General features: G+C 53.2%; 10 protein-coding genes across 10 annotated transcripts; 5 read left to right on the top strand and 5 right to left on the bottom strand.

Moving 5' to 3' along the window:
- Window positions 1-1,803: 1,803 nt before the first annotated feature.
- Window positions 1,804-3,243, top strand: J4E86_008953 (uncharacterized protein; the record flags this gene model as incomplete). Its single annotated transcript, XM_051449461.1, has 3 exons — window positions 1,804-1,844; window positions 2,010-2,384; window positions 2,439-3,243. 3 exons carry the CDS (start codon window positions 1,804-1,806, stop codon window positions 3,241-3,243), a joined length of 1,221 nt encoding a protein of 406 aa, XP_051299315.1.
- A 2,240-nt stretch (window positions 3,244-5,483) lies between these two features.
- Window positions 5,484-6,241, bottom strand: J4E86_008954 (uncharacterized protein; the record flags this gene model as incomplete). The annotated part of the gene is made up of 3 exons (XM_051449462.1): window positions 5,484-5,846; window positions 5,913-6,165; window positions 6,234-6,241. The coding sequence occupies 3 exons, from the start codon at window positions 6,239-6,241 to the stop codon at window positions 5,484-5,486; spliced, it is 624 nt and encodes a 207-aa protein (XP_051299316.1).
- Window positions 6,242-6,644: 403 nt separating this feature from the next.
- On the bottom strand, window positions 6,645-8,459 carry J4E86_008955 (uncharacterized protein; the record flags this gene model as incomplete). The annotated part of the gene is made up of 3 exons (XM_051449463.1): window positions 6,645-7,415; window positions 7,466-8,252; window positions 8,320-8,459. The coding sequence occupies 3 exons, from the start codon at window positions 8,457-8,459 to the stop codon at window positions 6,645-6,647; spliced, it is 1,698 nt and encodes a 565-aa protein (XP_051299317.1).
- A 490-nt stretch (window positions 8,460-8,949) lies between these two features.
- CPD1 (2',3'-cyclic nucleotide 3'-phosphodiesterase) lies at window positions 8,950-9,569 on the top strand (the record flags this gene model as incomplete). Its single annotated transcript, XM_051449464.1, has 2 exons — window positions 8,950-9,350; window positions 9,401-9,569. The coding sequence occupies 2 exons, from the start codon at window positions 8,950-8,952 to the stop codon at window positions 9,567-9,569; spliced, it is 570 nt and encodes a 189-aa protein (XP_051299318.1).
- Window positions 9,570-10,018: 449 nt separating this feature from the next.
- On the bottom strand, window positions 10,019-11,271 carry J4E86_008957 (uncharacterized protein; the record flags this gene model as incomplete). Its single annotated transcript, XM_051449465.1, has 3 exons — window positions 10,019-10,224; window positions 10,277-10,829; window positions 10,882-11,271. The coding sequence occupies 3 exons, from the start codon at window positions 11,269-11,271 to the stop codon at window positions 10,019-10,021; spliced, it is 1,149 nt and encodes a 382-aa protein (XP_051299319.1).
- Window positions 11,272-12,768: 1,497 nt separating this feature from the next.
- On the top strand, window positions 12,769-14,278 carry J4E86_008958 (uncharacterized protein; the record flags this gene model as incomplete). The annotated part of the gene is made up of 3 exons (XM_051449466.1): window positions 12,769-13,195; window positions 13,251-13,646; window positions 13,695-14,278. The coding sequence occupies 3 exons, from the start codon at window positions 12,769-12,771 to the stop codon at window positions 14,276-14,278; spliced, it is 1,407 nt and encodes a 468-aa protein (XP_051299320.1).
- Window positions 14,279-16,301: 2,023 nt separating this feature from the next.
- On the top strand, window positions 16,302-18,406 carry J4E86_008959 (uncharacterized protein; the record flags this gene model as incomplete). The annotated part of the gene is made up of 5 exons (XM_051449467.1): window positions 16,302-16,588; window positions 16,646-16,674; window positions 16,818-17,040; window positions 17,190-18,161; window positions 18,226-18,406. 5 exons carry the CDS (start codon window positions 16,302-16,304, stop codon window positions 18,404-18,406), a joined length of 1,692 nt encoding a protein of 563 aa, XP_051299321.1.
- A 326-nt stretch (window positions 18,407-18,732) lies between these two features.
- Window positions 18,733-20,025, bottom strand: J4E86_008960 (uncharacterized protein; the record flags this gene model as incomplete). Its single annotated transcript, XM_051449468.1, has 1 exon — window positions 18,733-20,025. One exon carries the CDS (start codon window positions 20,023-20,025, stop codon window positions 18,733-18,735), a length of 1,293 nt encoding a protein of 430 aa, XP_051299322.1.
- An 841-nt stretch (window positions 20,026-20,866) lies between these two features.
- J4E86_008961 (uncharacterized protein) lies at window positions 20,867-22,699 on the top strand (the record flags this gene model as incomplete). The annotated part of the gene is made up of 1 exon (XM_051449469.1): window positions 20,867-22,699. One exon carries the CDS (start codon window positions 20,867-20,869, stop codon window positions 22,697-22,699), a length of 1,833 nt encoding a protein of 610 aa, XP_051299323.1.
- Window positions 22,700-23,637: 938 nt separating this feature from the next.
- On the bottom strand, window positions 23,638-24,489 carry J4E86_008962 (uncharacterized protein; the record flags this gene model as incomplete). Its single annotated transcript, XM_051449470.1, has 1 exon — window positions 23,638-24,489. One exon carries the CDS (start codon window positions 24,487-24,489, stop codon window positions 23,638-23,640), a length of 852 nt encoding a protein of 283 aa, XP_051299324.1.
- Window positions 24,490-24,772: the final 283 nt, after the last annotated feature.

Here is a 24,772-nt window from a genome sequence, read left to right on the forward strand (position 1 = left end):
AGAGAGCGGACCGTGAGTACTATACGCACTCCGTCAATTGAGAGCTCCGAGGTCACCTTGCTGCGGGCAGTAGAGGAGGGTAGCAGCAAGGGGGAATCATGGCTTTTGGGGAGCTCTGCCGCAGCGCGCGGACTGGATGCTGGGGGTTGAACGACCCGAAGACTAGCATGGGTGGCTTTCACAAGTTTCGGTTCGAGGAAATGAGAAGCATATCCCTGCCCATTCGCAGGGTCCGTCTCGGAGCACGGTGCACGGCGCTGTCAGGGGCACTTTTCTTGAATAACGGCTCGCCCAACTTCCTCGAGCGGGCGCGACGGCAGCAAGGGCCGCAATCAAAGATACGGCTTATACACAGTACACTGTTATGTCGCCTCGCTCTTTGCACTGTTGTAACGTTTCCTGCAGCCACGTCCAGCAACCGGAGCTCTGGTACCACGACTCGGTCACCGAGAGTCCGCAGCGGCCTCAGCAGAGAATCCCCGCTGGTGGCAATAGCGCCATACGGACTGGTCTTATGCTGAATACCGCATTGGGTTGGATTCGAATCATTCGCACGCCTTGTGCACGATGAGCACGTCTGCAGCGTGCATCCTCGCATCAGCATGCATGAGCAGAGTTCCCGCACTTGCAGCTCGGACGGACCGCGAATGGAAGTGCTTAGAAATTGGCGAGGCAAACCCCTGACGGCTGTTGGCTATCGGTGGCTGCCCAGCAGGCGGTACATGAAGATCGCTCTTAGGCCCGCCGCCAGGCACGTTTGATCCTGCGTGGGAGTGCGAGGCCTTTCTGCAGAAGGTCCAAGACGCGCCGTCGAGCTGTCGACCAGATTCTTCGATCGGCTCCACAGTCCGGTAAAGGTGGTGGCCACGTACAGTAGCCTCGCGTGTCGTGGACCCTCTAGAACCAGACTTCTGAGCTGTCCGTTGAGAATTGCGGAGAGCTGGAATTGGTGAGGCTGAAACACCGGGCACTCAAGCTGCCTGGCAAATCGGGCGCCTTCGCCCAGGTTCGGTCAAGCTGACATGGACAAGACGTGTTGCAGCCGGACAGAGCGAGAACGACTCGATTGCCTCTCAACAGCTGTAGACGAGCGCAAGCGCATAATCGGCGCAGTCGACCACTTGTTTGATCTGCGCGTGGGTGGACCTCGATGCAATTTGGCGTGGAGAATACTCCGATGTCTTAAGGAAAGGGTTCCCAGTCGACCACAGCCCGGCGAGTGTGCTGGCGGCGTGCCACTGCTCCGACCATGGTTCGTCGAAGGCCACGGATAAGCCGCAAATTTCCATGTTTACAGGAATTTTCGCATAGGGGTACAGAAACCGAGCAGATGGAAGCCGTCGCGACTGATCTGCACTAGATGGACGAAGCTGTGAACAGAGTTTTTGTGGTCGCGCTAGTCCAACCTCATAAACCTTCCTCGCTGCTAGCAGTCTTGCGTGCAGCGCGCAGCGATCTAAACCACGGTGCGAGATTGCTCGGAGAGTAGATCTGCAAGACAATCACTAAATCTCCTGCATTCTGGTGACGTTCCCCACCGGAAAGCGACGATATCTGACTTCAGCCACAACGCGACTGGCGAAAGTTTCCACCACGACCCATCATTGCCTTGCACGCCACACCATCGTCGCGTCGCTCAACAGCACCTACCGCCTGACCTTCCCTGCACCTGTTCACGCGTACGGCTATTCCGCTACCGTGCGAAAGTGACTTCCCTTCGTGCCGTCGCGCGAGATCCGATCACCTCTAGCCTAGGTGTTGGTGATCTGATATCACGTTCCCCGTCTCCACTATTCGGGCGATATGACAGACGCAGTGTTGCTCAACGAACTATGCAGTATCTGGTATGTCTGACTAGTTACCCCTCCGTAGCACTTGTTACATCCCAAAAGTTCGATGTTCGCTAGCAATCGTCCTAAGAGGTGTGCCGCGTTCCTGTGACACTAGCTAGCGCAACGAAGCCGCGTCGGCATGCATGAGAGAGAAAGCTGACGTTTAATTAGCCATAGCAATAAATCCAAGTACAAATGTCCTGGGTGTGGCGCACGCACATGCTCGCTGCCATGCTACAAGCGTCATCAACAGAACGCACAATGCTCAGGGAAGCGCGACCCAACAAAGTTCATCAAGAAGTCTGATCTGGTGACCCCCAAGGGCATTGATCACGACTATAATTTTCTTTCTAGCATAGAGCGGAACCTCGAAAAAGCTGAGAGGGTCGCTGGAACCACCGCTGAGAGCACTCCTCAAGATGGTCTGTCCAACAGGGAGCGAATGGGTGTTCAGTATGGCAAGCTTGAGAATGCTGCTGGCGTCAAGATCATGCGGGCGCCCAAAGGCATGAGCAGACAAAAAGAGAATAAGTCGCACATGTCTGCTACAAAGTAAGCCCCCCACTATCAACGCGTACACGTAACACTGCTGATCTTTGTGTCCAGAAAGGCTACACGGAACATAGTATGGACAGTCGAATGGTTTGACGAGACCAAGAGACGCGTGCTCACCGAGACATCCTCTACACAATCGATCCAAGATGCACAACCTTTCGTACAACAAGGCAGTGGTGCTAAAAGCAAGAAGAGAAAGCTGAACAACGAGGCTCCTGCCAGCCAAAGTTCTCAATCAAACCCTCCACACCTGCCTCAAAATGACGTTGCGCCTACTGCACCGGACCAAGACCAGCCAATCGAGCAGCATGAAGTCAATTCTGAGCTTCAGGTCAACAATGCGGGGCCAGAGGGAGTCACCCCCGGACGAGGAACCCCTGCTGCAGAAGAAAAACAACAACCCACCAAAAGACAAGCAGACTTGGCCGAGACGCGTCCTGGAGATACTCGCACTGATGGGCAGTCCATGGGCAGCGGGCAACATAGGGTTTTTCTGCTAAAGCCCCGCACAAGCACAAACCGCCACGTCCTCATCCCTCTAGACCCTTCGCAATCGCTGGGTGAAAGCCTGCACGGCCGTACTATACTCGAGTTTCCGACTATCCACGTTTTCCCTGCTGGTATGGAGAAGCTGCCCGAAGACTACATGTTGGAGGAAGAATACGCGAAGCTAGAGGGAGAGCAACAGAGAGAGTTTGATGAGATGATGCAGGAGCTCGATCCGGAGATCTTGAAACGGTTGAAAGAAGGTGAGGGGCGCATGCCAGGGGACAGTAGCGGGGGAGGAGGGGACGAGGAAGTTGATAGTAAGAGGATACTAGACGTGCTCAAGCAGGATCTCGGCGGACGGTTGTAGAATGAGGGCCGAGAAGCGCAGCTTACTCCGCCGTTGATACTGGAAAGAAATCCAGGCATTGCATCACATACAAAGGCGCCCTATAGACAGGCATCGGAGGATTTCCTTTTGATGCCGAAGCGCTGACGGCGCCTTTGCTACCATGCCATCACAGTCACATTCAACGTCTCCCTTTTCGAGCACTACTATCGACCCATTTCTCTTGATCCAATACTCGTTCCAGCCACTAGAGACCAGGGTCTTGTACCCCCTCCTACCCCAATCGGAACGGTACCCTGTCTAGACAACCGCTACCCTGCCCATATGCTTGCTTTCCCTGAAGTCGTCATGCCTTGGACCCCAGTCGTGTTTGCTTTTACCACGCGCCCATGCGGGCAATGCGGGCAGACGCCATACGCCACCCGTCACGGCCGTTGACAGTGCACCAGCGTTTCACGTCGCATTTACAGCCTTGCTTTTCTTTTGCTGCTTTCGACTGTCTGCTTGGTCGGCTGTCATGCCCTCGAATACTAACCACGTGTACGCCCAGACCGCTTTCAATCACCGCGCTAGTACACTCACAGCGGCAACCCGTCGCCCCACTTCCTAGGCATCGTAGTCGTCGCAACCTCACCTGGGCACTATCAACGTCAACGTTACGATAACCAAGATGAGATGCCAACTCCGGGAGCAACCCCAAGCTGATTACCGATACCGACCCCGATAACGCGCTCATCACCAGGTTCCCCAGTCCAAACTGACACAGACGCCGCCCTCGCCCCAATCACCCCATCTCGAAAACATTATCGAACATCCGCAAGGTCCCGTACCTCCGCGGGTAGCTCGAATCACGAATAAAGTTCAACCACACTCCCCAAACCATTCCCATCCGACGTGTCAACTCCGCGAAAATATGGGGAAAACAGGGCCCCCAAGCCAAGAACGTCCAACTCGTCATCCCACGCAAAAAACCTTAGAAAGGGAATTAGGCAGACTAGGATCGAGGATCATGCCTCGCTAAAGAACGAGGCGCAACACGGCATCTTATTTTTCACAGATCTTAGCGCGATTTCACATATAGCGTTTTGATGTGGGGTCGCTCTTTGTTGCTTGCAGGGCCGCGGCGGCGCTCCGCTGCAACTTCATGACTGAGGTCGCAGGTCGGGTTTGCGTACCGGTGCAACTGGGTCCAATGAGGCCGGCGGAGATGAGGGTACGTAGGATTTTTTGAGTTTTCCAGGACTCGGTGTTGGATGCGGGATGCCGACATCTCGCCCCGTGTGATGAGAGTCAGTTTGCTATGGCGTTATTTGCCTCGTGGGTCGAAGACGTACGATACCCCCGAGATTTGCTGTCGCTTCGATGGCTGCGATAGCCGTTTGTAGACGGATGGATGGTGGGGCTAAAAGGTAAGAAAGAAGGATTGGGGTTGTGCGTCGGAGATTGATGCTCCCTTCCACGCTTCGTTGCGCAATCGTCTGTGTTGCTAATTTGGGAATTACTGATCATGTAGCCCATGGTGATGGTGCCTCTTGGTGTACACTAGAAGTCGATTTCTCACAACCTTAGGTATCGCTCAATGCTCCTCAACACAACTGTCTTCAGTCTCAGGTTCCAATAACATCTGAAGCACGCTATCCAGCCCCAGAGCCAGCCCCTCGGGTGTCAGCCGCAGATACAGGGATCAAACGGTTTTTGTCATGATGGTATGCATGGAATATGTGAGCATCATGGTTCATGTAAGCTGCAATTGTGCCGTATCAAGAATTGGAAATCCCTTTGTACGATCCCTAGTCTGGCCCCAAAGATTGGGTATCTAGACCGGTGCTGTACTTAGAGCGAACGGGATATTTGGTATACATCCTGGTCTCTGGTAAGAATTTGAGATGTAAGTATACATATAGTAACCATAGAGTTATCTGGGGTTGTGATGTGCGCGGGTACAGCGGGTCATGAAACACAGCTTCTCATGCTATTGACCTGGGGAGAGAGAACCCGTTGTCCAATGTTTCTTAACGAGTAGATCCTAAACTGTGCATTGAGTGTCAGCCATGTGATTATCCTGTTCTGTGCTGTGTCTGGAGACGCGTTGTTCAGTAGACGTCCTGTAAAACTCAATGGACGCTCATGCGTCGACAGTACTCCGGAGTAGAGTCCGTCAGTGATGTTCAATTCGTTATCCAGCTCTGAAGTCAACCCGCGACGGAACTTCGGTCCTCGCCATCCGCTTCAGAAGGCTCATACCACTAAATGTGAAACTCCTACTTTTGCAACTCCAATAATCCCTTACTCTGCAAGTACTCTACAATCTCCCTTACGCTATCCTCCACACTCTTCTGATCACTCCTGATGTGGATCTCGGCGTTCTCAGGCGCCTCATACGGCGCGCTGATGCCGGTGAATTCTGGGATCTTGCCTTCCCTTGCCTTCTTGTACAGGCCCTTGGGGTCGCGCGCCTCGGCGACTTCGAGCGGGAGGTCGACGAAGACCTCGACGAAGGCAAGTGGGGAGTCTTCGCCGGTGGTGACGGCGTGGAGGTCGCGCGCTTGCTTGCGGTCGGCTTTGTAGGGTGAGATGAAGGAGGTGATGGCGATTGTGGAGGAGTCGGCGAAGAGCTTTGCGACCTGTGGTAGAAATGATGTTAGCTAGTGCATTTTTTTTGAGGATATAGATTGCGCATAGTCACGTACCTCAGCAATCCGGCGGATGTTCTCATTTCGGTCCTTCTCTGTGAATCCAAGGTCCTTGTTCAACCCAAATCGTACATTGTCGCCATCGAGACGGTATGCCGCGAATCCCAGGTGCAGCAGATGCTGCTCAAGCGCCGTCGCAATTGTCGACTTGCCAGATGCGGAAAGACCGGTGAACCAGATGGTGAAGCCCTTTTGCTTGCGGAACTTGTTGCGCTCGTCGCGCGAGAGAGACGGGTGCCATGTAATGTTGCTGTCCAAGAATTAGTTTGTGTGTTCAGAGTTGCGCGCAGTTGGCGGGGTAGTCATGGTGGGGCTCACGTTGCCATTTTGTATGTCGAGACTTGAGATTTTGGTTTTGATGGGGGGTATGAAGAGGTTGAATAAGGGAAGTGGAAGTTTGCTGCAGATTTAAGATGTTTTTAAAGTGTCAATTGACGGGCGGATGGCTGATTGGTATCCTCAACACGATATTTGGGTCCTCAGCAAACATCGAATTCTTTTAGCGTAGATGACGTGCGAAGCTTGACCGACGCTGCAGGTGGAGCGGGTAAGGCTGAGAGTGGGTAAGATGCCTCATGTAGGTAACAGCAGTTCCTGCCAAAGTATAGCGCGCGAGACATGCTCCGATTGTGCCCGTGGGGCGTACATCGATTCCAAAGTGCTTCCAGAATAAATCTTGCATACAGTAGCCGGCTACACGGCAAAATTTTAGATCCAACTACATGCCCTTCAAAATCCATTCCCGCCAAAACTCGCAGCCCTCGCTCTATGCCTCCTCTCCCTCTCTCTATTCTCATCCCCAAAACCATGTCCAGTCTGCACCTCCCCTCTACTCCCACTCTTCTTCAAGCCCCCAGTACCTGCAGGTAAAACAGGGTCAAAAGGCTTCCTCCTCCTAACAAGCTGGTATCCTCTATCCAATTCAACTTCAATCGCACATCTAATCTTGAGTGCCGTCACTGCTGGCCATACACTCCTTTCTCCCTTCAGTATCCAGTAGTCGATCGCCTCTTTGGTAGGGTTCTCGAGCAGCTTGAAGAAGTCGCTAGGTGTGAGTTCAGGTACCAGCGTGAGACTTGGGCCTGGGATGTTTTCGTCTAGGAGGAAACGACGGATAGAAGGGGGGAGCAGACCCAGTTCATCCATTTGTTGTAATCTGTGCTGTATCTCTAGGACTACGAGACGAAGTATAGGCATGCTGAGGCGCCAGCGTCCGTCTTGTTTGGGATTTGGATGGTGTGAGTCTGAGCGTAGGAAAGGTGCGAGGTATGGTCGGGCTTGCGAGACGATGAAGTGATTTACGTTGAACAGTTCGCCGATGCGATGGAGCGGGGATTCGCGGTCTCGGTACGAAGCGTGTGTGTAAGGACGGAAGGTGGTTTTCGAAGCTGGAGACCAAGGCACAATGTTGCCTTCCTCGTCTTTGCACATCATTGTTACGGAATGGTACAGAGTCGAGGAGGCCGTGGCGTTGGAGGCAAGTGCTGCAGACCAGATGAGCTGGGAATGTTAGCAGCTGCTTCGGGATGGAGAAGGAGCGGACCACGTACAACATTGGGAGCAGTAAGGTAGTTCAAAAGGTTCGGTATACCTCCACCACTAGTAGTTGTGACGGTGATATTCAGCACCCTCTTTGTTCTGGTGTATGCTTCTTCGAACGTCAGATCACCAACGTTCGCCCTCAGGACATCTTCCAGGACACCGACATCCAAGAAATGCCCTTCTTTCCACCATCTTTTAGCACGACGTATGAGCGTCCCTATCCATGCAGTCCCCCCAGCGCCTTTCCTATAAGGACGATTGGTGAAGGCTGTCAAGTCGATGGTGTTGCCTGTCAGGAACTCCAATAGCTCGTCTTCGGTATGCACGCCCACCAGCGCGGCTATCAGAGCACCTGTGGCAGTCCCGGCTATGATTCGTGGTAGCAATCCACGTAGATGGAGCGCCTTCACAACACCAAGATGACACATGCCAAAGACCTGTCCGCCCTGCAGCACCAAGACAGATCTGCCGAACGCCTGCCTTGTGTCATGGAGAACATCCAGCTTCGCCTGATTTGTCAAGCCATTGTCCGAGTTTCTCGATGTAGGGTACTGGGTGAGGTTCTCGATGGCGTATGCGACTTGGGTGACATAGTCTTCGATCAGCAGCTTCGTGCCCGCGTATGCGCGATTATACAGGTTCGACGCGGTTATATTGCCGAGGTTGCGGACGAGACCGCTGCGAAGGAGGTTTATGAGGCCGAGGATATCGTTATCTTCTTGAGCTTCGTAGATGGCGGAGAGGCGCTGATGGATGAGGCGATGGTCGTAGTCCTTGCTTATGGCAGTCTGTCGCCTGTGGATCTGTTAGCAGCTGTCCATTGGGATGGGCCTATTCAGGATAGGACGAAAGGACTGCTTACCACATGTCGTAGTCGAGCACCTCGTCCAGCTTATACGCAGCAGCCTCCCACTCCTCGAACAGGCGCGCATCGCTCACAGCTTCGAGCAGCAGATCCCGCTGGCTCTTCTGCACCCACCACGCGTATAATTTCTTCAACATATCAGCATTACATCCGAAGACACATCAATTGATCCAGAACGGTCTTTGAAACAGCAGAGGGAAGCTGACGCACTCGTTGCCAAAAGAAAGCCACGTCAAAGAAGCACAGCAGGAAGCTCCAGAGCGCGCCCGAAACGACGCTGAGGGCTTCGTTCATGGCGTTGAGCTATTTGGGATAGTGATCGGCTGACAGCGCCGCGGTGGCAGAAGTCGCATGTTCATTCGTCGCGTCGGCGGAGAGGTGGTGCTATCGAGCAAGTGGGAACGCTTGTCGGACTTGATGCGCGCTTTCACATGCAAGTCAGCTGGAGACGTCAGGGTGCCCAGGTGTGGCTGAAGCTACCCGCGACACTAGCCACGTGGCGTTAGAGGCATCGGGGCAATTCATCGGGGCAATACCAATGCGGGGTTCTTAATGAAGACCTCGGGAGGGCACGAAAGCTTGACTTGACATTGCATCTTCTCTGCACTTATCCAAAAGGTTTCCAATATGCCCGGCTCATCTCTTTGGCTGCTTCCGCCAGCGAACCATACTTTGAGCACAGTCCTACCCTGTCTCATCGACAAAACATCGAAGCAGTTCGGCTCGCCTCACCGCTTCATTCCCCATATCACTCTGAGTTCAGAGATAACAGCATCCAAGCATGAGCCAGATCCTCAGGCCTGGCTCGACTCACTCGATCTGCCGCCTATCAAGGATGTGATTGTAAAGTTCGAACGTCTGGGCAGCGAAGACGTCTTCTTTCGGAAACTGTACATCAAGTGCGAGAAGCTTGATGGGATCAAGCAACTAGCAAAGCAGTCCCGGAAGCAAGTCGATGGATTTGAAGAGGAAAGCAAGGCGAAAGCTTGGGCCGAGGACGAGTACAATCCACATCTGAGCTTGATGTAGTAAGTACAGCTGCTGGCATCTACGTATGCACTAGGATTAATTATTGTAGTCACGACATTCCTCAAATCGACGACGCAGGTCTGGCATCAGTGGATTTGCTTGGTGTTAATCTTGACGGGACAGGAGACCTCGGAGGTTGGACTGGCGGCAGGGTGGTGATAGTACCTACCGACAAGTCGATTGATCAGTGGCAGCCAATAGGTGAAAGGGTGTTCTGATGTAGTGACATACAAGTCACCACATCATAGCCAGTGGAATGTGTTTTGCACATGTCTCACGAGTAGATTGGGTCGAAGAAAGGAAGGCCATCCATGTATCTAAGTGTGTCTGGTGTCACGACCACAATCAACACTCCAGTAAGAATTCAGTCCCATTGAAAATTCAGGTATCATGAATAAGTGAGACGTGTGTGGAGGTTGTAGTGATTAATTCATTACTAGGCTAATTATACAATGTCATAGGAAATAGTCCTTGGTATCTCGCATGCAGTCGTGATGATCGCGCGTGGTGCAGAGTGCAGCAGAATGCATCTATTTCATGAAGCCGGCCTTGCCGTCACCGTCGGCATCAACCTCTGTGGGAAATGGTCAGATGAAAGGTCGAAGAGAGGAGTACTGGCAAAACTTACTGGGGTTGAGCTTGTCCATGATAGAGGGCTTCTTGTGACCTATTTAGTGTTGGTTTGATGTTCTTCAAGGAGTTTCTTCGCTTCCTCTTCGGAGGCTTGGGAGTGGGGAACGGCTCTGGACTTGTCTTCGGTCAGGGCCTTAGGCAAGCTACCATCCTCGTTGGGACGATGCTCCATATTGCCCTGATCGGTACCGCCGACAACATGTCCACTGGGGTCTTTCGTACCTGTAGCGCCCTCGTTGTCTGCGAAACGTTAGCATGAGGTCGTGAGATTGTATTGGAGTGCTAAACTTACGGCTGCGAGCGGGGTCGTGGAGGTCGTGGCTGTCGACCTTGCCGTCGTGGTTGCGGTCAGCACCGTGGCCGACAACACCTCCCTGGGTGGAGGAGCCGGTCAGGTTGCCCTGGCCAGCCATGCCGCGGTCAGTGTGGGCGGTGTTGGAGTGGCTGCCAGTCAGGTCCTTGGCGGAGACCTTGCCGTCGTTGTTGCGGTCGAGGGGGTTGCTGGTACCGGAGTGGTGGTTGGGAGCAGCGTTGTAGTCGCCGTGGCTGGCGTGCTCGTGGCTGTGGGTACCGCCAGTCTTGTGGGTAAGACCAGCGGCGGATCCAATGCCACCGGCACCGCCGATGTTCTTGGGGACACCCTCGAACTCGTCGTAGCGCTCCTCACGGCCAGTAAGAGCTCCGCCCTTGGCCTTGAACTGCTCCATGGTCATGGCTGGGAGAGCAGTAGTCTCATGGTGGGTAGCCTTGTTATGGTGAACCTCATGGATGGGGACGGTGGTGTGGACAACGTTGGGCTGGATGGTCTCCTTCTGAACAACGGGCTGGATGGTCTCGTGGATGTGCTAGATGACGTCAGTCTTGGTGGGGGTTGTTGTTGTTTGTTTGAAAACTTACGTGGTGGACGTGCTCTCCGCCAACAGTGGGGGCAACGCTCTGGCTGTGGGTAGTGTCCTCGACACGGCGCTCGTCAGCGAAGCGAGCCTGGTCGTCGATTAGAGCCCTCTTAGTGGCATCGGCATCGCGGTGGTCGAACTCGCGGTGCTGAACAGCTCCGAGCTTAGCAGAGTGCTGTTCTGGCAGAACCTCGCGGTCCTGGACGGGCTGGACAGTGCGGTGGTAGTGGTCTTGGTGAACCTCCTTGTCAATGGCGGTGTTGACCTCCTCGTGTACGTGAGGCTTGATGACCTCGTGCTGGACAGCAGGAGCAACTGCCTCGTGGACAGTGGTGTCATGGTGACCGGAGCGGCCCATGAAGTCGGTGATAGCTGCCTTCGCCTTGTCCATTTTGATAGTTGTGTGGTTGTTGTTGGTGATTGGGGTGGTTTGGTGGTAGTGGATTGATTGTTGGTGAGTGTGGAGGAGTTGTTGTGTGTGGTGTGATGATGATGCTCCCAAGGCGCTGCAGTGCCTTCTTATACAGTGAGGGCGCTAGTGGGACAGATGCACGACGACGTAATGGGGGGTTCAGTTCCAGGTAAAGTCGGCAGTCGCAGGCCGAATTCCTTGTTCCCAAGGGTAAGAGCCATCATCATGGGGCAGCAACAGTGGGTTGAGGCTATACGGGCCTCGATCGATGCTCACAGCAGCCTCGATTGGTTGGCCCACAGGGCGCCACAGCGACGTGATATGCGTCAGGGCCCTTAGTTCACTGGTGCTAGACTACATGGATAGCGCTTAAGACGGCGTTGGTACGCTTGACAATGGAGATGGCCACTATGATGCACCCAGTGGTGTCGTTCCACGCCTACCGCAGCCTAGCCGCTATGATGTAGTCATGCTGCGTGTCCAAACAGGAATTGGGCTTCACGAAGGATTCAAAGTGTCGCAACTCTCTGGATGAGGTGCTCAAAGGGTACAAGTGCTATGACAATTCGGGGAGGAAGAGCCCGGCATCTCCAGTTGGTGTCAAAGAGATCGGCGCTAGGGTCGTGCTCCTGCCATTCTGTGACAGCAGGCCCGTGCTGCTTCCCGGTGGAACTTCATAACACCTCGTAGGAAATCTCAAAAGTTGATCTCTTCACTGCAAATTCCATTGACCCCTCTCACAGCCCGCCTGCATCTGCGTGTGTCTCGGAAATACCGAAGGCCTGGCTGCATCTAGGTGCAGGCTAACACGATCGCCCGTCCTTTGGTACGCTAAGCTGATCATCAGTGGAGCCGCCCGCGACCAGACTCCCCCTCCCTGTCGTCATGCCTCCTGGATCTCCGCTGTGACATACCAAAGTGGCAATGGATGCTGTTTGCTTTTGTGTGATTTCGTACCACCGGTACCCCGACTCATTAGCCAGACACCGCCAAACTCAAGTACCGCTGGCTACGTCATGCTGAGTCGCCACGCATGCCGTTGCCGTGGGCCAAATGCGACAAGCTGTGCGGGCAGCTCGAGCAGTCTCAATCGAGATGAGAAAGCTTCACGTAGGGACAAGTCTGGACCGCTCCGGGCAGGCCGCCAACATGCGGGAACACGACTGCGGCCTGTGCTACTCAAGCCACCAGCTCCATCCGTCGTGACACGGCATCACTGAAGCTATACTTTTTCGCAAACCGTTGCGACAAAATGTCTGGAAGCTCCAAATATACACCCTAGCTAGCTGACATGCACACTCTCCAGACTTCGGCTTGCTCCTGCCGGAAAGTTTGAATGGACAACTGTGCGCAAGTGCTGTGAGGTCATCCACCCTAACAATGAGTACCGTGCCTCGTGAAGACAGACAATAGATCGGCATCTCACATAGCTCCCACATCCACTTGTCCATTTCTGCTCACAAACCCATCGACACGATGGAAAAGATCGAAGAGAAGCTCAAGTCCGTTCTCCACCGGAGGAAGAAGTCGACGCCCACTCAGTCCCCTCGAGCGTCGTACGAGCATCCTGATCAGACTAGCCCGCGCACTGAGCAGCACCCAGCATCACCTCTTAGCAGTCGGCAGCAAAAGCCCACGGCCCCCAATGATGTCTCTCACCCGGAGACTCGAGGTCAACCACGCGACTCTGCCTATCACGATCGCCGAGCGAGCCATGCAGTAGCAACTCCTAGCACGGGCTCCAATGGATCCAATGGCTCTATGGCGGACGATTACAGATCGTACCTTCCTGCGCTTGTTTCCGAAGAGCATTCAAATGTCGAGCCCAGCGTTCCAGATAGGCATCTGCGCTATAGGCCATCGACAGATGGCGAGCGATCAAAGGCTCTTCCGGCCCTACCCAGTATGTTTGAGAGCGCAATTACAATATTGGCGACTCAGTGCTAACATAACATCAGACACATTACACCATCCCCATGGCGAAGTCAGACGATCAATCGACGTAGACGGTCCAGGCCGCACCATACGCGCAGTGCCAACCGAAGCTCCCACCGACAAGTATGCAGTGGGTAGTCACGATATCAACAACGGCGGCTTGGATGATGACGTTCGATCGCGCGAGCAGCGCTCTTCCTCCGACAAACATGGATTGAGCAAGAGTGGCCAGCCTGTACCAGGACTTACCAACAATGATGCGTTGGCCGTGAAACCTCTCCCGGGTCTCGCGATCACGAAGGACTATCAGGGCACGGATGGCGCGCATGATTGGAAAGAGAAACAGCAAGCGATCCTTGCGGGTGTTGTGAACCTCAACAACACTGTAGACACGGATCGAGACACTACGGTCGCCCCTGGTAAGCTTTGATCCTCCCAAAGTCACGACATGACTAACAAATTGACAGCCGTTACACACGAGATCATCAAACCACACGAACACGAGGTTATCCAGCAGCAGATCCACCGCGAGATCCACAACTACACATACTATCATCGACTGCAGCCCGTTCTCCAGACCGAGGTTCTTCCACCCCGTCATTTCATTCCCAACCCTGATGGCGAGGGCTTGATCGAAATATCCGCAGACGAATTGCCGAACCGCACTGGCAAGAACAGATGGTGGGATATCGTTCAGAAGGAGCCGAACCTTCCGGCAACTCCATTCGAATGGCGCACAGAACCGCAGATCATCGAGGGGAAGCCATATATGACTGAGGAGGGCTTTGAACGCAGGGAGACAACCATCATTTACCCACCAACCCTAGACGATATGTCGCGCTACCGCGGCCTGGTCCAGCCAGTGCACTTCGATCACAAAACTGGGGAGCGTTGGTTGGGCGAAGTCACGACCGTAGAGAAGCTGAACCGGGAACTGGGCCGTCAAGGGGATGAGGATTTCATGACGATGAAGGATGTCACTGCGGACCTGCCAAAGATTGCGTCCAGTCCCTCTGTCAAGCGTAAGCCTCTTGGCCGGGATTCTCTCTAGCGACTGTATTGCTATCGACTATCACACATGCAAAAGTTCAGCGAAGGCGCTATTGGGGAGGGTTGGTTTTATCAGACACTGTACCTTTAACGTGTATACTTAGTGTCCAATGACTACATTATGAGTAATTCAAAATCGATGACCTAACGTCAACGTAGGCTCCAGGGTGTTTGGCGACCTCGGGATAAACCACACCTGGGCATGCTCTCAGATTGACCAATGACAGCGCGACAGCCTCATGATCCCAGGTCGGCACCTGCAGCTGTTAAGAGAGCCGCCGCCCTTGTTGCTGCTGTAAATTCTCGTCTAAGCTCTCTTTCCTATTTTCGAAGCGTCTGCTCACATCATACTGGAATGTTGTCGTAACGGTACCCGGCATCGCAATGTCGCGCCTTCCTCGCATGAGAAAAGCGGCTGGTCGCCCGACGATCCATAGGCCGAGAACGCGGAATATCGACACAGAAGGAAGGCGACGGCAGATTCGATGTGCCAGATTGCTTGTTCGGTATACGTAGCTCCAAGCTTTATGAATCCTTGGACGCAACATCTCGAACATGCAGGATGGCAGAGGTATCCTTGGCCTATTTGGACGTCTCTGGTATGCGCGCCGCGTTCTTCCAGGCGAACAACATCTGACATCTGCTGACAGCATGAATATCTACCCTGGCGATCGAGATATCGGTTTGCTAAGTGAGCAGGTGGAAGCCATCGTCTTGTATCGTTCAGAGAGGCGAAGCATGAGCAAGGAACACCGCCAAGTGTCAGCGACAGTTGGTAACGCGTCTCTCTGCATTCACCGGTAAGCTGAGGCTTATCTGACGAAGGTGTATCGCTTATTGCTTGGATGCAGAAAGAGGCTGGCTCAAGCGACGCAGGACTGATAGCTTGACAGCCATCACGCCTTCTCGTGGCGTTGTAGCATCACATGGTAACAACAGTCGAGCGATGCATCTTCGTCCCCGCGGGGAGAGAAAGCGACACACGATTTTACGTATCTACCGAGTCAGAGTCTCGACTCACGGCAAGCAGCTTCTAGTTCCTTTCGGCGCAGCGGGCGGCTGTCAGTTTGAGGACTACGAGGTGGCTGGGTCCGAGCTAGTGGCTGTCTCCGAGGTATGAACAAGCCTCTTGCAGGCAACGGAGACAACGCAAAGCCTCGAAGCAAGCCTGGAGCCAACCCGCCAGCCCAGGAATGCCAAGATAGCTTCAGCCGTTCAGAAAATGACGCGGACTCGGTCATTGGAGTAAAAGCGCAGGCCAAGATACACTCAAGAGATGGAGGGGTTTTCGTTCCACAAACTGGGTGGAAGGATTCGGAGAGGCCGACAGGGAAGACGATAGGTATGGTTCGATAACAGCTGTTGCGCAAGCTGGACATGCGAAAGAGGCCTCAAATGCACGACAGAAGAAGAAGTAACGTTCTTGAGGGTACCGTATGTCGTGACACTGCTGCACGATGTACTCAGGCCCCGCTTGGGGGCTCAAAGACAGCTGGTCTAGCGATGCCGGGTATCTCAATCCCTGCACCCACAAACGACGTTATCGGGATTTTACCCAACACGCGGCGTACGAGACAAGGGTTCACCGACCATCGATATCACTCTGGGTGAGCATCCGTTTGGCCAGTGAAGGACCGAGGACGTGAAATACGCCTACTGCAGCCCCGCCATGGCAAACGCCAAAATCACCCATCAGTAATTCGCCCTCCACTAACGTTAGGCCCGAATTTTGGAGAAGCGGGATATTGTGAATGCCCAGTCTGCCTAGCGCGATCTACAGCGTTCACCACGAGGAAGCTCATGCAGGGTTCCCACTCGCGCTCGCTAGGGCAGCTGAGAGGGTTATTTAACAGGTCGCTCCCCGACTTTTCTGCTATCTTGCACGACGACCCTCAGCCTTGCCTGCTATCTATAAGACAACTCAACCGGCTATTGGTACATGGCTTTCGTAGTACAGTACTTTGCCCTGCTTCTCAAATCTATACACTGAAGCCCAGCCTTGAGGTTTTCGACATTCGAATACAATGGCCTCTTACGGCCAAGACTTTGGTGCTGGCGGACCCTACGAGGTAAAGAACACGGGCTATGTTGCTACCGACGAGGAAAAGAATCATTACGATGTCGGCCCCCGTCATCCCAGTATTGTCGGATCTGTGAAGGCAGTCACCGATCAGACGCACCGAACGCTCAAGAGCAGACACATCCAGCTTATCGGTATTGGAGGAACCATTGGTACTGCCTTATACGTGCAGATTGGCCGAGGTTTGATGAACGGAGGACCTGGAAGTTTGTTCATTGCATTCTCGTTATGGTATGCAATATTTCCCTCGCCATCCACGGCGATGAGCTAATGCTAACGTTTCATAAGGTGTACTGTCATTCTGGCTGTGACGCTCAGTGAGACTCTCCATCCCTTACTTTCCAAAGCGACAACTTCTTCCCATTGCGACAATGCCCATGCGCTTTATCCAATACCCCAAAGCACCTTTTTCCATCGCTCGCGCTAAGAATGCCGCGCACCAGCTAATGCAATTACCCAGGTATCGCTGAGATGGTCACATTCCTCCCTATATCTTCGCCGTTTATCCGATTTGCCGGAAGATTTGTGGATGATGCTTTCGGTTTCGCGGCTGGCTGGAACTTCTTCGTGTTCGAAGCTGCTCTTGTGCCCTTTGAGATTGTGGCTTGCAATGTCATCATCGGCTTTTGGAGTGATGTCGTGCCTACAGGCGCCATCATCGCGATCGTTCTCGTGCTCTATGCGTACGTTAATACCCCACATCCTGGTGCTGGCAACTCATGCGTTTGGTACTTTGGCGTCTACGTTGGAGCTGCCATGCAGCTGTGTGCTTAACCTTCGCCTTGGATTCTTCAAATGGATATATCCAGATCAAGTGCTAACCTCAGCGCAGCGTAATCAACATGATGGCCGTCAAATGGTACGGCGAAACCGAGTTCTGGGCCGCCATCGGCAAAGTCCTCCTCATCATCGGCCTGCTCATCTTCACCTTCATCTCCATGTTGGGCGGCAACCCGGAGAAAGATCGGTACGGTTTCCGCTACTGGAAGAACCCTGGTAGTTTCACAGAACTCTATGAACCAGGTCAGCTCGGTCGCTTCCTGGGCTTCCTACAGTGCCTGATCCAGGCTTCCTTTACGATTGCCGGACCAGATTACGTTTCCATGGCAGCAGGAGAGACTGAGAACCCGCGCAAAGTCATGCCCCGTGCCTACAACGCCGTTTTCTACCGTCTGACCACATTCTTCGTGCTCGGCTCGCTGGCTGTCGGTATCAACGTGCCCTACAACGATCCAGAGCTGATCGCCGCTTTCCGAGACGGCAAGCCAGGTGCAGCAGCTTCACCCTACGTCATCGCCATGAACCGACTCCGTATCGAAGGTCTACCTCACGTTGTCAACGCTGGTGTCCTCGCCTCCGCTTTCTCCGCCGGAAACTCCTACGTCTACTGCGCGTCCCGTTCGCTCTTCGGTCTCGCTCTAGAAGGAAAAGCGCCCAAGTTCCTCACCAAGTGCACGAAGCAAGGTGTACCTTTCTACTGCGTCTTCTTCGTCCTCTTGATTGCCCTGCTGTCCTTCCTCCAGCTCAGCGAGAACTCCGCTGTCGTGCTGAACTGGTTCGTCAGCTTGGTGACGGCATCGCAGTTGATCAACTTCAGCGTCATGTGCTTCACCTTTTTGAAGTTCCACAAGGCGTGTCAGGCACAGGGTCTCGATCGAGACACGCTGCCATACAAGGGTATTGGCCAGCCCTACGCCGCATGGTACGGCCTTGTATGCACCTTCATCATGACGTTTGTCGGTGGCTATACTGTGTTCCTGAATGGCAAGTGGGCTGTCGCTGATTTCCTGTTCTCATACTTGATGTAAGTCTCCACCCCATCACCCCCTTCTGTTCCTACCATGACACAATACTGACATGAAATACAGGGTCTTTGCCTTCCCCGTTCTCTTCATTTTCTGGAAGGTTCTCAAGAGGACTAAGTGGGTTTCACCGTCTGAAGCGGATCTTGTGACTGATCTCGCGGAGATTGAGGAGTACCATCGTACTTTTGTGGAGAAGCCAGAGACTAATGCTTTCAACCGTGTCTTGGACAAGATGTTTGGATAGACTCTTGTTGCAACTGTTTTCATGGCGCCCTTTGGGGTACTTCAAACTAGTGCTTCTTGCTTTGCTTTGGCGATTGCGTACTGCTCTTGGAAGAGGATGCGTTACGCCCATGTGGGTGGTCTATATGAGAATTCATGATACTACCACGAGAATCCATGATATTAACGAACATGAAGAAACCATATCCTTGAACTGTAGCTCAATATCTTCCATTCTCAACAACATACATCAAGTCATAACTAGGGTATCATCATAAACTCCCCCGATAAACTCCTAAAAAGGACCACCTAGTCAAAACCCCACGCATCGTAGTGAGCGCCAACTGTTCAAAACAAGAATGTCGGTACATCATCTAAATCTGCAGCCTTCCGTTTTCGCTCCTTCTCGTTCTTCTCCCTTTCAGCCTTGCGTTTGGTAATGCGCTCCGAAGTCTCCTTACTGACACCGCTGTTACCACCACTGCCGCCCTGATCTCTGACCGACGCAATTCCATCGAACGAAGCACTTGATCGTCCAAGCTTAGCACCGCCGCGATCGTCCGCGGAATCGAAGGATTGGGAATACTTGCTGACACTTGATGCGCGCGTTGCATGCGATGTCTCAACAGGCTGCTGCGGCGAAGACCCCGACAATGCCCTACTTTTCTTCGTCGGTACCAAATCGTCGAGCATATCAAAGGGTGTTGCGCGACTTATGCGTGAGCGAGATTTTGCTGCAGGTGTAGGTGGCGCAGGCTTAGCGAAGACGGGGTTCGGATTGGGTGCAGGAGACGAGGCAGACTTTTGCCCTTTTGCTGCACTGCTGTTGCGGACTGGGGTGGGTGTGGTGGTGGATCTGGAAACGGGCTTTGCTGACGGGCGCGGTGCGTCTAGATCGTCGCTGTCGTAGTCGCTATCTTGTGCTGCGTATTTGCTAGGCGTTGGGTGAGGCCTGGATGTCGCAACGTATCTTGGGGCCATGAACGAAGATGTGAGATTGAACCGGCTTGATAGTGCGTTACGCCCTTCTTGCTCATCTTGGTCTTCCTGCGACGCAAACACGTCGCGGATCGCTTCCTTCTGCTTCAGCTCTTGGACCCTGGCCTTCTCCTTCATCTCGCCGCTAGTTGACCTCTTTGCATTTGCAACAACGGGCCTGGTAACCTCAGCAGCTTCTTTCTTCTTCTCTTCGATCATCGCCTTAAGCTTCTCGTATTCGGCGATGTGCAAGTGTCGCGAGAAGAGCTTTGCTGTCTCCAGGAACTCGTCTTCCACCATCATCCACTCGTCGTCGCGCAGATCGAACTTCGACAGACATTTGTGCATTTTCTCAACATGCGGCGCCTCAAGCTCATCAATGGGAGGTGGTGATGATGACCCTCCACGTTTCCTTCCCAATGCATCTTTGGTCCTTGTCTTAGTCCGTGGCGTTGTGGGTGCTGTTGGAAGGCCGGGAAGGTCATCGTCGGACCCATTTGATCTCGTTCTGCTCCTGCTGCTGTCTGCCAGCACAGTGCCATCGAAGAAGTCGTCATCTATGTCAGCCGTAGCGCGCGCTTTCGTAGCTTTCCGCGATGATGCTGGCTTGGCTTGGGTTCGACTTCCGCCACTCTTGCTTGCCCAAGGTAGCTGACGCGGCATGATGCCCAAGGTTTTGTAGATCAGCCTTGTATTCGCAGGAGTTGAGAGTGTAGAGGACGGTTTGCACGCGACATAATGCCCATAGTCTGCAAAGAAGCAGCTTAGAAGGTCATATAGCCACAAACACGTCCGAAAGGGTCGAAAGCGCGTGCACGTAGGTGAATTGTTCGCGGTCGCCTGGGCACGTGCTATGACGCGCTAGACCCTGCCGGTTCCGTCCACGGGTCGGACCCACTTTCCTGGGATTGCGCCCTTCCGTTCCGATCTAATCTGTGACTTTGAACGTGCTCTCCGCCTTCAATTCAAAGTGCCACGTTTCGCTTCCATGAGATTCCGTGACGCTCGATGCTTGCCTAGACATCGCGTACCTAGGTACTGATGGGGTCCTTGCTGGTACAGCTGTTGGCATCGAGTTGGTCTCGCTCGACGCTGCAGCTTACACCGAACAACACACTACCATAACCGTCTTAACAACTTAACAACAAACCCGCGCGCGCGTCTTTTCGTCTAAGGGCCATCGAATGCTCTAAATTGTTCAATTGACTCGACTACCCTCCTTTGAGAACAGCTGGCCTGGCTTTGTGTTGACTCACAACGACCCCTCTTTCCATTCGCAATGTCCATGTTCCGCAGGCCAGGAGATTCGTCGTCAAGTTCGGCAACTTCTGATGATGAGAGCGAATACGAAGAAGCAAGCGAGTCGCATCAGGATAGCGTCCTGTCACGAATCCAAACTCTAGATTCTGCTACTTCTGGACATCCGTCTCTTGGGCCCCATCGGCCTCCTCTAGAAGTTCGGCAAAACTCAGCACAAAACGTTCGAGATTTGTTGTTACATTCAATGCTTGAAAAGCAGACTATTCAGCAAGCTGCGGAGCAATTAGGAAAAGATCCCTCTGATCCGGAAGTACAACGAGTAGGAAGAGACGCCTATAAGGAAATCGCTCGTCAGATCTCCAACAATGTAGACGACGCCTATGCGAGCGATGAGATGCAGGGTCACCGAGCAACTGCGAATCAGGGAATCCATCGATTGATCCAGGGCAACCTTAGCAAACTTGCGCCAATCCCCGAAGGAACTTCACAGGCGCTCGTCTCGCGACCAGGAACTGCGATCCATCCACCCTTACCTCAACAACCATCTCTTGGCTTCGATGTTATATCTGGTATATCAGCTCCCGTACAGCTGCAGCTACGTGGATATCCTCATCTGCAAACGGACCGCTACATTCGGGAGTTTTCGCAGCTCGAAATTGTAGGGAAGGGCGGATACGGCAAGGTCTTCAAAGCCAAACACAAACTAGATGGCTCATTGTATGCTGTAAAGAGGATACCGGTGAGCCCGTCCAGGGTTGCAAGAATACAAGAGCATGGGCCCGAAGAACTGGAAAGCATGCTTGAGGAAGTTCGTTCGCTCGCTCGGTTCGATCATAACAACATAGTTCGGTATCACAACGCTTGGCTGGAGTTCACCACAATGCCGGCAGATCCTGTGACTGCGCCGGAAGTCACGATGTTGCGCAACGACCGTCTTTTGGATGATCGACCAGCATTTCCGTCATTTTCACCAGGCTCGGGTGATCTGCATTCTCAGCTAGATAGCCTGACGATGGACAATCCCTTCGCGAGCACCGAACACAGCAATAGCGCGGGAATCATATTTGAGTTCAGCGAATCTGGACAGCAAGTGAACGAGACCAGGAACGAGAACGTTCATATATCATACAAAGAGACTTTGAAGCAGACAAGACGCACGAAACGTCGGGGTAGCCAGGCAAGCCAGAACACCATAGCTACAATATCGTCGACAAAGTCCAGGATGAGCGCCGTGGAAGATGTTGACGAAGACGAAGAAGAGGACGATGATGTTGAAAATATACCCAGATTACATATGCCGTATTCTCAAGAGTCGCATTCCGAGATGTCGGACAGCATGATATCGAACAGCGATGCACCCCGCCACTTGATCCAAAACCAGAGCCTTGGACCAGTCCTGACACTAAATGTGCAAATGAGCCTCTGCGAAACCAACCTTGCCGCTTTCCTCTCTTCCGATCAACACTCACCCACAACACACGCGATCGAACAGCATTGTTTCCACCCCTGCGTATCGCTGGAGTTACTGGACAACATCGTTTCCGGAGTCGAATACCTCCACGCACAAGGCGTAGTTCACCGCGACCTCAAACCAGCCAACGTCTTCATATCGCTCTCACGAGCGCGCCACGCCCCATACGGATCCGTCAATGTTTCGAGCTGCACTACGTGCCCGAAGCGTGATCACCTACACATGACGCCGCGCATCGGAGACTTCGGGCTTGTCGCGGCGCTGAGCGACAGCTGCACTGTATCGGGTACCTTCAAGCCTGTGGGTACGGAGTTTTACCGTCCCCACACAGGCAGTGGCATTAATGAGAAGCTCGATGTCTTCGCTCTGGGTGTCGTAGCGTTTGAGATGATTCAAAAGTTCGACACGCGTATGGAGCGGATATCTGCTCTTACGGAGCTGCGCCGAGGGGTCTTTCCGGATGGCTTCGCGCAAGGTCTGGGTGATGTAGGCGACGACGTGCAGCAACTGATCAGCGACATGGTGCAAGGAGAGGAAGGGAAGCGGCCAGGATGCGAAGATGTGCGGATCGAGATTCAAAAGCTAGTACGTGCTTTGAAGATGTGAGTCGGAGTCTCCATCACTGGGCGGAGGTGTCGCATTGGGAGGCGCAGAATAGATACCCACGCATCTGTGGTGACTTGTGCAAGTCGATTATATTGCATCGTAGCTATCATGACATGGAGTTCCTCTCCAAATGTCGTTCAACTCATGTCCGCGTTTTGATTGTGGTTTTCATAATGATGCACCTGTGTCGTAGGTGGGCGGAAAGGCCCAAGACTCCCCACTTTTAGAGGCCACTCTTACCCCGCAGTCTCCTCGCTTGGGCTACCAGAAGCTCACAACCTTCGCACAAGTTCGCAGAGCGACGACGACTATGCAGCCTCTGGGCTGCATACTCATCTGTGATTTGTATTATCAATATATAATTTTTAATTCCAAAATTTGCCACCTGTAACGGGTCTCAGCCAGAAGACATTCCGTTTCCAAATCCGGCTTACTGTCAATACTTTAACGGGAGCCCAGTTCGAGTCCTGTGGTGTCCTTTAATCCACTCACTTGGGTAACCAGTGATGCTGGAGGGACCTAAGCAATGAATACAACTTGACGAGGGAAGCAATTCCGCAGTCTAGTATTCACCACGGGACGGCGGCGCTGGATTACTCCTATTAGGGTTGGAAGTCGGGTGACGGGTTGGGGTGTCCACTGGTATTTTGTTTTTGTCTTTTTGCCTAGATCTTCTTTTTTGTTTTTTTATCTACCTACCTACCAACCTATATGCACGCACATACGGAGAACAGTAGTTAGCAGCGCCTGCTGTCGTATCTTCTGCTTTGCATTTCTCTTTTTGCATCTATTGCATCGCACTTTCAGTAGCCTCTGCACGAGAAAATTGCTAAGAAGAATACATGGTATTACATATCTACATTCGCCAAAGCAGGTCCCTTTGTCGCCGTCCAGCAGCAAGATGAACCAGCATCTCCACTGCTAGCACGACCTACCCCTTAATTCAACGTCCGCCTCCACTCATCCATGGCATCAAAAAGCGCCCCCAACCTCACCCCGTCCTCATCATCCCCCACAGTCAAAACCTTGACCACACTCCTCTTCCTCCCATGCCTCAGAGTAAGTTCCCTCAGCGGCGGCATAGAAACCAACATATCCCTCCACGACCCCTCTTTGCACCCCAATACCCTTTCATTCTGAATCCAAACATTAAAATCCATAACAACCGGATGGAAAACAATCTCTTGGCTCGTCCGTATAAGCCCCAAACATCTCCTCATCAGACTAATCTCATTGCGCACGCCGACTGAGAACCGGGTGCCAGACGGTTGCACCCCGTCTTCTATACTCTGCGGCGTAACGTCGAGTTCAAAATCGAAGGTTGTGGGGACGAGATTGTAGATTTGCAGACTGCGCGAGGGCTTCAGATACAGCATCTCGGCGAGTAAAGGGGAGTCGCCCGGGATAAGTTGCCGCCACACGTTGCAGACGCGCTGGCAGCGAAGTAAGTCCCAGAAGTCGAGGTGGATGAATACGTGCTGGAGCACCTCAACAGGGAGGTCTGTAATGCGTTTTCTTTGGCCGCTGCCCGGGTGCGTGGAACCTGCAGTGAACATTTGGCGGACGCGGTCCGCGTAGTTTCCTATGCTGCTGCGCCGGCTGTCTCGTGAGAGTTCCGAGTCCCAAGACCGCATGGAGGCTGTGTCTGCGTCTGCGGGGAGGCCGCTGATGGAAGGGTTGCGGATGGAGTGGCTTGAGGCGCTTTGTTTGCGCCGGTTGGTGGTGTCTTTGAGCTTTTCGGAGAAGCGCGTGAAGGCCGAGAAGTGGGATTGGTGGTGAAGATCCATCATGGCTTCTGTTCTGCTTGATTGTCGAGATGTATGACCTTGCTTCCGTCTGGAACTTTTATGTTTTTGATCTGGACTCCTCTAGGGCATCCAGTGTCGTTGTTAGCGCTTTTGATACGGGCTGTGTTATTAGACTTCAGCCTTGCGACGACGGTGCGGGGTTATATCGTGTAACGTAATTGCGGTGCAACTCTATATCTCTTGTGTCTCCGCGACGGGTGAATGGTACGGTGTTCTCTTATATCGTGTCCGAAGCGGTGTGAATGGCAGCATCGATCGAGAGAAC

The sequence above is a fragment of the Alternaria arbusti genome (assembly GCF_024043155.1).
Source record: "Alternaria arbusti strain BMP 1465 chromosome Unknown scaffold_15, whole genome shotgun sequence".
Taxonomy (NCBI): domain Eukaryota; kingdom Fungi; phylum Ascomycota; class Dothideomycetes; order Pleosporales; family Pleosporaceae; genus Alternaria; species Alternaria arbusti.